Source organism: Pygocentrus nattereri, chromosome 22 (assembly GCF_015220715.1).
Source record: "Pygocentrus nattereri isolate fPygNat1 chromosome 22, fPygNat1.pri, whole genome shotgun sequence".
NCBI classification, from domain to species: Eukaryota; Metazoa; Chordata; class Actinopteri; order Characiformes; family Serrasalmidae; genus Pygocentrus; species Pygocentrus nattereri.
In genome coordinates, this window is record NC_051232.1 from 961,598 (window position 1) to 973,991 (window position 12,394).

At 38.9% G+C, this 12,394-nt stretch overlaps 1 protein-coding gene across 1 annotated transcript in view; it reads right to left on the minus strand.

The window, feature by feature from the left end:
- The window catches only part of LOC108415229, a 192,180-nt gene that overhangs the window by 14,681 nt on the left and 165,105 nt on the right, over positions 1-12,394 (minus strand). Inside the window, 1 exon segment of the mRNA XM_037532876.1 lies at positions 6,684-7,896. Within this exon segment, the coding sequence (XP_037388773.1) occupies positions 6,684-7,896 (1,213 nt within the window).

Sequence of the window (12,394 nt, forward strand, 5' to 3'; positions counted from 1 at the left end):
ATGTTTTTCCTTGTCTGTAGAACATATCACACGTGATGACTCTATTGTACTATGCATATATACAGTTATAAAAACAATAAACAGAAACTAATCTGTATTTTTTGAAAGCTATGTGGGTGCTTTTTCATGGGCTATGCTTTGGATTGCAGAACAAATTATTTGAATGTAGAAACATTATGAATTTTTAACAGATTAACAAGCATAATGTAAAATGTAACCTCTAAAATATTTGTAAAAACACATTTTTAAAACATTAAGGGTTAATTACTATGAAAAGGTATTTAAAAACACTGAATTAGATTTTTACATTTTGCAGCAACGCTGTATTACAAAATAGGTGCCCAAGAGTCTTCCCACATACTACCACCACATTGAAGGCATAATAAAATACATTTTCACAGATTCCATAAGCTTTTCTTTCTTTTTTTTTTTTTTTAATTTTATGTTTATTTGGGAAGGAAAGACCTTACATTCCACGTTTTTTTCCCTACATATCAAAAGAAAACATAAATCCTTCCTCCTGTTTTCCCGGAAACATAAACATAAAACTTAGAACAAAAAAAATCTCAGGGACAGAGGTTTTGTTTTACATACACGCTATACTTTAAGCTATACATCAATAAATCTTTTATTTACCCTTGTAACAATGAATGGAAATCTGATCTTATTGGTTTGATGTACTCTATAAATCTTTTCCATATCTGGTTAAATTTGTCTCTTTGCATACTAAGAGAGAAAGATAAGCCTTCCATTATATATATTTCGTGAATTATGTCCAGCCATTCATTCACAGTGGGGGGGGTAGTGTTTAACCATCTCCTCATAATCGCTTTCTTGCTGGCTGTTAAGAGTATAAGCATTAGTTTCTTGTCCTTTTTACTCAATGTTGTAGTCAGGATATTGCACAAATATACAACCTCACATTTGAATGGGATGACACACTCAAATTCTTGTGTATATCCTTCCAATATGGCATAAGAATTTTACAATCCCAGAATATATGATAATGATTAGCGTCCCTTTGGCCACAGTGTCTCCAGGATTCTGTACCAACGTCCAAGTGTCGCTTTTGCAGGGGGACAATGAAGTACCGCATGACATTCTTCCAATTAAATTCCCTCCACATGGCAGAGTGAGTCGACCTCCACTGCAATTCACATATGCTGTACCAATCATCTTCGCTAATAAGAAAGTTACCTTCCCTTTTCCATTTCTCCTTAACATATAGTGTATCTTGCAATTTAGCCTGCTGGAAGCTGTTGTACATTCTAGAAATCATTTTATTACAAATCCCTGGATTATTTGCCAATAAAAAAACTTTTAAGATTCCGTCTGCTTTTATTTCTATTGATTTTTTCTATTGATTTCATGTTTTGATCAAAATAATGTCGAACCTGCAAATATCTGTAGAAGTCGTCTCGCTCTAAACCATGCTTTTGTTGTAATGTATTGAAGCTCATGAAGGCTCCCTTGTCCAAAAAAGTAGAATAATTTGTGAGACCTTTTTGGATCCAGAGTTGAAATCGGTAATCAGCCCCATTCGGGAAAAAATCAGTGTCATATGCACACCATCTTAAAATTCTGGATGATTTTTGTATATTATATAATCTAGCTATCTCACGCCATGATTTTAATGCAAGCTTTATCCAAGGATTACTTTCATCTATCAGTTTAATTTCCAATTTACTATCAGCAATTATAGCTGCTACTGGTACTGTCCGAACCAGTGATCTTTCAATTTCGCTCCATCTAGATGAATACATTGGGTTATACCAACAGACTAATGGTCTTAACTGAGCTGCATAATAATAGTCTCGTAAGCAAGGAAGGTTCAATCCTCCTCTGTTCTTTCTCAACTGCAGTGTTCTAAATCTAATCCTAGGTTTTTTCCCATTTCACAAAAATCTTGATATTAACTTATCCCATTCATTAAACTGTTGGGAAGATACCTCTACTGGTAGAGTTTGAAAAAGATAAAGCGGTTTTGGCAACATATTTATTTTGATAGCCTCCACTCTTGAATGTAAGCCTAAATAAGGTATGGTATTCCATCTCTGTATGTCTAACTTTATTTTGGCATTTATGGGTAAAAAATTAATCTCATATAATTTTGAGGTATCTTTAGATAAATTAACCCCTAGGTATTTGAGTGATTGTGCATCCCAATCAAAATTGTATTTATTTCTAATCTGGTCAGGTGGGTCATAATTCAACGTAATTACTTGGGTTTTTTGAATATTAAGTTTATACCCTGAAAGTATCCCATATTCTTCAAGAGAGGTTACTAGTTGTGGCTAGTTGAGGTTACTGTGTAGGCCATAGTAAGTATATTAATAGATCATCAGCAAACAGAGCAAGCTTATGTTCTCGCGACATCATTTTTATCCCTTTGATGTCAGGGTTTTGTCTAATCCACTGACTCAGTGGTTCAGTAAACAGGGCAAAACAGAGGGGGGAGGCCGGACAGCCTTGTCTTGTTCCTCTTTTCAGAATAAAGGAATTTTATGCAGCCATTAATCTTAATTCTGGCTGAAGGACCATCGTATAACGCTCGGAATACATCAATTATTGTTCTGTGAAAACCAAACCGCAATAAAACTTTATACAGAAAACACCACCTGACCGAGTCGAAGGCTTTTTCGGCATCCAGGCTCAGTAAGGCGGCGTCTAATTTATGTTGATTGATGTATCTAATAATATGTAATGTCCTTCTAATATTATCCTTGATAAAGCCAGTCTGGTCTAAATGAATTACTCCAGGTAATATCTTTTCTATTCTTCCTGCTAATATAGATGTAAATAATTTATAATCAACATTTAATACACTAATTGGTCTGTAATTTCCACACTCTACTCTGTCCTTCCCGTCCTTTGGAATAACTGAAATTATTGCTGTTCGCCAAGAAGGTGGAATTTCTTTTTTCTGAATTACCCAATTAAAAACCTTCAGTAACGTTGGAGTCAACTGTTCCTTAAATGACTTATACCACTCGGCTGTAAAACCATCTATACCCGGGGACTTGTTTACTTTCAATTTTGTTATTGCTAAATACAATTCCTCCTTTGTTATGTCTGCTATCAAATTTTGGTTTTGTTCCTCTGTAACAGAAGGTAAATTTATTGAGGCTAGAAAAGATTCAATCTGCGGCTTTTATTTTTAATTTGTGGTTGAGAGTATAATTTCTCATAATATCTTTTAAAACACTGCTGAATCCTCTCAAGCTTACACTCTAGCTTTCCTGAATCAGGATCTCTTATCTTAGAGATATTATTGTTAGCTTGTTGTTTTCTCAGTCTATAAGATAGCAATTTCAGAGATTTTCCTCCTTCCTTTGTATTTCTTCAGTGTATATAGTCTCAATCTCCTTTTTTATCCTATTTACTTCTTCTTTCACCCTGATATCATCACTAGCAATATATTTGTTCTGTAGCTGTATCAATTTGATTTCTAAATCTTGAAGCCTCTGCTGTTTGGACTTCTTTAAATAGGAAGTGATAGCAATAATCTTGCCCTTAGCACAGCCTTGAGAGCATCCCAAAGTATAGGCTGTGTCACTTCACCATTATCATTTAATTCTAAATATGTGTTTATTTCTGTTTTTAACTGCTCTTTAATCTGTGGGTTATACAATATATTCGAATTCAGCCGCCAAGTCGTAGATCTAACTCACTCATATATAGGGACAAATAAACAGGACTATGATCTGAAATATCCATTGATCCTATGGAACATTTTTCCACTCTATACAGATCTTTACTATACATAAAAAAATAATCTAATCTAGAATAAGAGTCGTGAGGAGAGTAATAATATGTATAGTCCCTGCCTGATGGATTTTTGCTCCCTCCAGATATCTATGATCCCCATTTCCTCCATGAACAGAACCATCTTTTTATTAATTTGGTTTAATTGTGGGTACACCCGTGAGTAATCTAGTCTACGATTCAGACGTATGTTCATGTCCACACCACATACCAAAACCCCCTCTGCCTTTGTAACCATTAAATCAAATACCTCTCTATAAAAATTCCAGGCACTGCCCGGCGGGACATACACATTCAGGACACTCATCAATGTCCCTTCTATTTTCCCGGTAATCATCACAATCCTGCCCTCTTTATCTCTAACTTCAGATATGTGTTCGTAATTCAACGTTTTGTGTAGCAGTATTGCCACACCCCTTCTATGTCCCGCCCTGTAACGCGAGGAAAATACCTGCGTAAAACCCTCTCTTGCTAATTTGGCGTGCTCTGTATTGTTGAGATGTGGCTCTTGTAAAAGTGCGATTTGTATCTTCTCTTTCTGTAGTTTAGACAAAATCTTTCCTCTCTTAATCGGCTTGAGTACTCCATTAACATTCAATGAAATTATTCTTATAGTTTCCATTGGATTTTTTGTTGACATGAATAATTCTCTCCCTGCTTTCAACTACCAAAACAAGCACATAAACATAAGATGATTCACTAACCATGTAAAAAATGCAAACATGTAAAACAAACTCAGAACAACAAACTTGAGTTACTTCCATCACTTGTCTTAGCCGAAAGGTGGCTCTTAAATTAAGTCTCGACAACGATAGAGAGGGCTCTTAACTATGGCATTGCATGAAAGTTCCATCCAAACCATTAACACCTGAATCATATGTGAAATACAGTCTACTAGGCTAAATTAGGAGTTCACTGTTCATATTCTGATTATATAGGCAGAACGTGGGGGACCCACTGCCCACCATGTATTTTTCGTTAATCAGTATACGATTAGAATCAGGGCACAATTTTACCAGTGCTGTTTCTTCACATGATTCTTTTCTATGATTTCACCACGTCGTTTGGAGGCCGTTCTCGTCTGAAGGGCTGTAGTTTTTCCTTGTAGTTTGCTTTACGCCTGTTGAGCAATGCATGTTCTCTTGGACCGCCCACTCTGTGCCAGGTAAGCTGTTGAAGCTGTTGCATCAACGTCGCCGGTGGCTTGATAACTCCTACGGGGAGTCCTCTCTTTGACATGTCTTCTGTTGACTCCTCTGCTGTCTCATACGTCTTGAATCCATCCTTGTATTTCACTCGTAGTCGGGCCGGGTATAACGTTTGAAATCGAATTCCTCTCTCTTTCAGGACTTTTCGAACTTCTGCGTATGCTTTTCGTTTTTCAAGCACCCGCGGTGCATAGTCATTGTCCAGATTGATTTGTTTACCCTCCCAAGTGAAACCTTTTTTTTGCCATGCTAGACGGAGGACCGTTTCCTTCGTTCTGTAGCTGAGGAACTTTACCAGGATGGATCTTGGCTGAGCTCCAGCAAGGGGCTGCGTGCCGAGGGAGCGGTGAAACCGCTTGTTGCAGATTTCTTACTCCTAAACCTAGTGTCCATCTTTGCCCCTCTTTCCCATCCTTTATATTGCTTCAAAGGTAAAATCAAAGTTTTCAGGGGCTATAAACTCGTAATGATTCGGACGAGCTTCTCCTATGCCGCCATATCTCTAGGGTGTTACAACCGGAAATCTCCATAAGCTTTTCTAATGCAACAGAAATATTTAAAGGGGAAATCCCACTTTTTTTAAAAACTTGGCATAATTCTGTCAATGCAATGTGAACAAAGTCATTTAGTGCTTGAATTTGTTCTGAAATTTATGACTAGTCTGAACTAATGTATGTAATGTTTGTATGTTTATAAAATAATATACAACAATATATATTAAAACCTAAATCGTCAGACATCTTGGGATGTTATTATAGCCAAGATATCTTGATATCCATGTCTATAGATGTGTCTCAAAGACATGTTTTCATTTCTTAAAACATGCCTCAAGATGTCATAAGATGTTTTCATAATGTGTCTTTAGATATGTCTTCTTAAGACATCCCAAGACATGATAATGGCTGGGTATGTTGTAATGTGATGCTTTTTTGTTTTCTGATGGTGTTTTGATAGGGTTGTAATGGTTATCTAATGGATTTCTGACCATGGTCTAATGATTTTCTCATGTGGATCTGATGGTTTTATGATGGTTTCTTAGGGATTTCTTTTGGTATTCTAATGATTTTCTGATGGTGTGCTAATGGTGTTCTAGTGACTTTGTTAAGGTCTTCTGATGGCTTTCTTATGGTTTTCTAATAGCTTTCTGATGCTTTTTCAAATGTGTGGTGATTATGGTGTTCTAATGATTTTTTCTGATGCCCCAAAGGTGTTCTGGTGGTTTTCTGATGGTGTTCTCTTTGTGGTGTAATTGCGTTGTGATGGAATTCTGATCGTGTTCCAATGGTATTATGATGTGTTCTCAGTCTCAGAAATAGACTGAGCAGGAATCAGAACACACCATTTCAGCTCTGTCACTGGAATGCTAATGGTTTTGTAATGGATTTCTAATGGTGCTGATGGTGTTCTAATGGTTTTCTGATAAGGAAAATAGATAGTAAGTAACTAATTTTCCAGTTCATTGATTTTTCTTCTTTTTTTCATTCAGATTTCATTTCACAGAAACTCAGCCAAGTGTCTCCAAGTTTTACAATTGTGAATACAGTAACAAAATAGATTCATCATATTCTTTAGACTGAGTATCTCCAGATACCCGTGTAATTTCTTCAGTCCAGCAGACAGAAGAATCTGTCCTCAGTCCTCAGTCTTGAAGGTAACTGTTATGCAGGTCTAGCTAATTACTGGCCATTTCCAAAACTGACCTTAGTGCACTTGTGGGTCTTTAAATGTTTGAAACTCTGTCCACACTCTGAACAGTGATGCGGCTTCTGTCCTGTGTGGATGCGCTGGTGCTTTTTGAGATTACTCTGTTCAGTAAAACTCTTCCCACACTCTGAGCAGTGATATGGCTTCTCTCCTGTGTGGATTCGCTGGTGTGTTTTGAGAGCACTCTGTACAGTAAAACTCTGTCCACACTCTGAGCAGTAATACGGCTTCTCTCCTGTGTGGATGCGCTGGTGTGTTTTGAGATGACTCTGTACAGTAAAACTCTGTCCACACTCTGAGCAATAATACGGCTTCTCTCCTGTGTGGATGCGCTGGTGTGTTTTGAGATTACTCTGCTGAGTAAAACTCTTCCCACACTCTGAGCAGTAATACGGCTTCTCTCCTGTGTGGATGCGCTGGTGTATTTTGAGAGAACTCTGTTCAGTAAAACTCTTCCCACACTCTGAGCAGTAATATGGCTTCTCTCCTGTGTGGATGCGCTGGTGTGTTTTGAGAGCACTCTGTACAGTAAAACTCTGTCCACACTCTGAGCAGTAATACGGCTTCTCTCCTGTGTGGATGCGCTGGTGTGTTTTGAGATTACTCTGTTCAGTAAAACTCTTCCCACACTCTGAGCAGTGATACGGTTTCTCTCCTGTGTGGATTCGCTGGTGTGTTTTGAGATGACTCTGTACAGTAAAACTCTTCCCACACTCTGAGCAGTGATACGGTTTCTCTCCTGTGTGGATGCGCTGGTGTGTTTTGAGATGACTCTGTACAGTAAAACTCTTCCCACACTCTGAGCAGTGATATGGCTTCTCTCCTGTGTGGATGCGCTGGTGTATTTTGAGAGCACTCTGTACAGTAAAACTCTGTCCACACTCTGAGCAGTAATACGGCTTCTCTCCTGTGTGGATGCGCTGGTGTGTTTTGAGATTACTTTGTTCAGTAAAACTCTTCCCACACTCTGAGCAGTGATGCGGTTTCTCTCCTGTGTGGATGCGCTGGTGTCTTTTGAGATGACTCTGTACAGTAAAACTCTTTCCACACTCTGAGCAGTGATATGGCTTCTCTCCTGTGTGGATGCGCTGGTGTGTTTTGAGAGCACTCTGTACAGTAAAACTCTGTCCACACTCTGAGCAGTGATACGGTTTCTCTCCTGTGTGGATGCGCTGGTGTATTTTGAGAGCACTCTGTTTGGTAAAACTCTTTCCACACTCTGAGCAGTAGTGATTTTTCTCTTTGTTGTGTTTCTCTGCTTGTCTGCGAGATGTGTTCATGTGAAGGGTACTAGATGATTTCCCCTGAGTCCCGGAACATCTTCTGGATGCCATATTATAATCACATATATCACCAGTTTCAGCAGCTTAACTTTTGTTTTGGTGGAATTTCCTGCATTGTTTACAGAAACACATGTAAGCTGAGTAGGAAAGAGCAGGAGAAGGCCATACTGGGCATCTTTAATTTCTGTAAGAAAAAAAAGAAAAGAAAACATAAGCTCAATATGCAAAGAAACAAAGCTAATCTAAAACAAACCAAGAATTCCATCAACTGGCAGAAAGTGTAAAGAAAGAATTAACATGCATCAGATGAGGAAAAGCCAATAACCTAATTACTTAATTTCCTTAACTACACATAAACCACTGATGTCATGTTGAAAAGCAGTATGTCATGTTTCTATACCAATAGTAATACTACCAATAACGTGGCTAAATTGACTGGGAATATTCAAAAACAAACAACAAAGTAATCCCAAACTCAATATTTCATCCTACATTTATGTTTCATTGAATGTAACTGGATCCTCTGCTTTACACATTTAAAGACCTGACATAAAAGATTTGCTACATGTATTATTTTTTGGGGGAAAATTCTCTGAGGTTATTTGTCGTACAGTGGTATGCAAAAGTTTGGGCAGTTTAAAAAGTTTTTATGTTTTTCATGATTTGCCTTTATAAATCATTGGTTGTTCGGATCAGCAATTTCAGTTAAATATATCATATAGCAGATGAACACACTGATATTTGAGAAGTGAAATGAAGTTTATGGGATTTACAGAAAGTGTGCAATAGCCGTTAGTGATAACTCTCTGGCAGACTTTGTGAAGGAGCTCCGCTAATAAAACTGTTGGAACTTCAACTTTACTGCATGTAGTCGGTTTTCTTTATCCTTGTGACCAGATCCAACGAACACGTGACTGCTGTCAAGTGAGGGGTAGCGCTCTCTACATAAGGCACACAGCTACCGGTGGCCAACTAACCAACTTGAAGGTAAACTGGATCAAAATGCTTTAACATACTAACATTAAGACGTGACCATGAGGCACATATTAAAGCACTAATTATTTCTGCTTATTATACCAACACACACCTGTGTCACAGTAGCCACGTTTACATGCAGCCAAATAATCCAACTAATAGTTCGATCGGAACAGAATACGTCCATGTAAACACCTCAATTGGAATAGACTAATCGAGGCCATTTGGAATACAGTTTCTATCCGATTGTAATCCTCTAAATAATCAGTTAAATAGAAGAATAATATCTGCGTAAACGCCTGAATCCGATTACACTCCAACTGGAAGGTGGAGGAGCGCTCTGCGCATGCGCGGCGCGTCACAGCGAAAGGTTAATTCCGGTCAGCATGGCGGAGCAGAAACTGGTCAGCAGAGGAGACGAGGTTTATACTCCGAGCTTTAAAAGACGGCGGTGGGACAGACGGCCAGCTTCTGTGTCTCAGTGCGTGTGAAGGACGTTCCTGAGTCTGACATCAGTTTAAAGCCACTAAAAACACAAGCGCGCCGACTGGACCTCATGTGATGTTCGCTGTCATGGTAACGTTCACTCTCAGCGCTGCTCCACGCATGCGTGTCATTCCGCATCAGATTACTTGTAGTCGGCATGTAAACAAAGATTTTCATCAGATTGTTGAATAGAGTGAGAATATAAACGCCTCAGTCTGAATCTGTGATTGTATTTAATCGGATTGGCAAAAAATCTTTGCATGTGAACACAGACACTGAATCATCCATCCATCCATTTTCCAAGCCGCTTCTCCATCAGGGTCGCGGGGGGGGTGCTGGTGCCTATCCCAGCAGTCATCGGGCGGAAGGCAGGATACACCCTGGACAGGTCGCCAGTCCATCGCAGGGCAGACACTGAATCAAATCTTCTCAAATCGGGCTTCCGGTGACGTCATGACAGGAGTAGCAGCTTGACGTTTTTGGTAGTGGAAAGAAACCCTTAAAAATACTAGCCATACCATTTTTCATGTTTAACTAACCAGTTTAAACTGATAAAAGCGAAATCCGCAATGTCTACTTTAAAAAAAGACGCCGAAAAGAAAGGCAAGGTGAAGAGAAAGGAAGATAATCGAGACCACGTAGCCACGTCATCACGCACCGGCGAGACAGGCACTGAAGAAAATATGGCGACGGTCCTCACAGAACTGCGCAACCTACGGAAGGAACACACAGAGGCCTCTCAAGACACAAAAACCACCTTATCCAGGGTGGAGTCCACTCTCTGTGATGTTCTGGAACGTACGACAAAACTAGAACAACAAGTAGTGAATGTGGAGCAGAGGGTGAGTGATACGGAGGATAAAGTGCTCCGACATGAGAGAGCCATTCACTATCTCCTCCACAGAGAGGCTAAACTATCGGCCAAGTGTGAAGACCTTGAGTCTAGAGCAAGACGGAACAACTTGCGCATCTATGGAGTGAAAGAGGGCAAGGAAAGAAGCGATATGATTAACTTCATAACCAATTTGATGCGTACCTCTCTTGAACTACCGGAAGAATTGGACTTATGCGTGGAGCGAGCACATTGCTTGTTGACCATGAAACCAGATGATTCCGCCCCTCCAAGATCCATTATTGTCAGGTTTTCCGACTACAGAGTTAAGGAAACGATACTCCAACAAGCCTGGAAAAAGCGAGGAGTGAAATACCAAGGCCAGAAGATCTTCTTCGATCAGGACTACACGCCGGATGTACAAAAGAAACGCAAACAGGTGCGGGAGGTAATAAAACAACTCAAAGAGAAAAAAGTGAAAGCCCAGTCGCCGTTCCCTGCCCAGCTAAAAGTCCATTTGGACTCCGGAGTGAAGACCTTCACGACCCTTGCAGATGCGGCACCCACTCTTAAGGAGATGGGAATTCATGTCAAGGTGGATGATCGGGAGAATCTTCAGAGGGAGTTATTGCGTAATTCTTCGGTCTTGGCATCGACATCAAGCAGAGCAGGAATATCAACATTGACGAATGCCGATTAGCGGATTTTCGTTCGAGGTGAACATGAATAGTTAACAGCTGTAAGATGTAAGTAGGTAGGCAGGAAACTATCAGATGGCGATGGTTATATACCCACCTTACATGAGTACTGGTTCTGTTTTTGTTGTAACAATGTTACGTTTGGCTGGTTTATGTATAGGAAAGGAAAAAAAAAATTTAAATCAACAATTTAAGGGCTTCTCTCCAGAGGATGTAGGCAAGATAATTTTATTTTATTTTATCTTATTTTATTGTAGTATATAGGCAACTTGGAACACAGCATTCCTGCTGTAAGTTAGTTGCGGTAGCACTGCGTGTGTCTCCCCGGAGAGAGTTTAGTCACAACTCTCCGTCTTTACTGAAACTGGTTAATAAGATGTTCGTTAAACCAGTTGGGTGTTTGGAAGTCGGTTCTTTTTTTTTTCTTATGTAGAAAGTTCGTTTTTTGTTTTTCCACTACGTTTGATTCCAACAGATGTGCAGTCGCAAGTTGTGCTCAAATAATTCACAGGTGCATTGGGTTGAAATGGAGGTCCCGATTGAAAACAAAAATGTGGGATAATATTAACACTTGGCGAGATTCAAATGAATAACCTGACCATAGTTACTTATAATGTCCATGGACTGAATCATCCTATTAAAAGGAAAAAGATATATAGCCAGTTAAAGAAACTACAATGCTCAGTTGCATTATTACAGGAAACTCACTTGTCAGAGGGAGAGCATAAAAACTTAAGAAGAGAATGGGTGAGCCAAGTATATGGTGCTTCATTTGGTAAAAAAAGAGGAGTTGCAATTTTAATTAACAAGACACTGGCCTTCTCTTTAGAAAACGTTATTGAGGATAAAGTGGGGAGATTTGTCATGGTAGTAGGCACAATAGGGGAGGTGGAGGTCTCCATTATTAATTTGTATGCCCCAAACGAAAATGATCACAACTTTTTTGAGGAAATTGCAAATGTAATTGCTCACAATGCTAAGGGTATGATAGTAGTAGGAGGAGACTTTAATGCTGTACAAGATGGCAGATTAGATAGAACACCAACAGAGGGAGGACCCCAAACTAAAAAAACCAAAACACTTAATATGATTTCGGAATTAGGACTAGTTGACCCATGGAGATTTAAGAATTCTAAAAGGAAGGATTTCAGTTTTTTTTTCTAATGTTCATAATAGTTATTCTAGGATAGACTTCTTTTGTATTTCCCAACAACATATATATAAAGTAAGAGATTGCCATATCGAACCGATAACACTGAGTGATCATGCCCCTATTGTGTTGAATATAGATCTAGGTAAAGACTTTTTTTTTTAAATATTGGAGATTAAATGTCTCATTATTGACTAACACAGAAGTAGTGCAAGAGTTGAAACAGACTTTACAAGAATATTTTAAGATAAATGATAATGGGGAGGTAACCCCATCAATTTTATGGGAAGAGC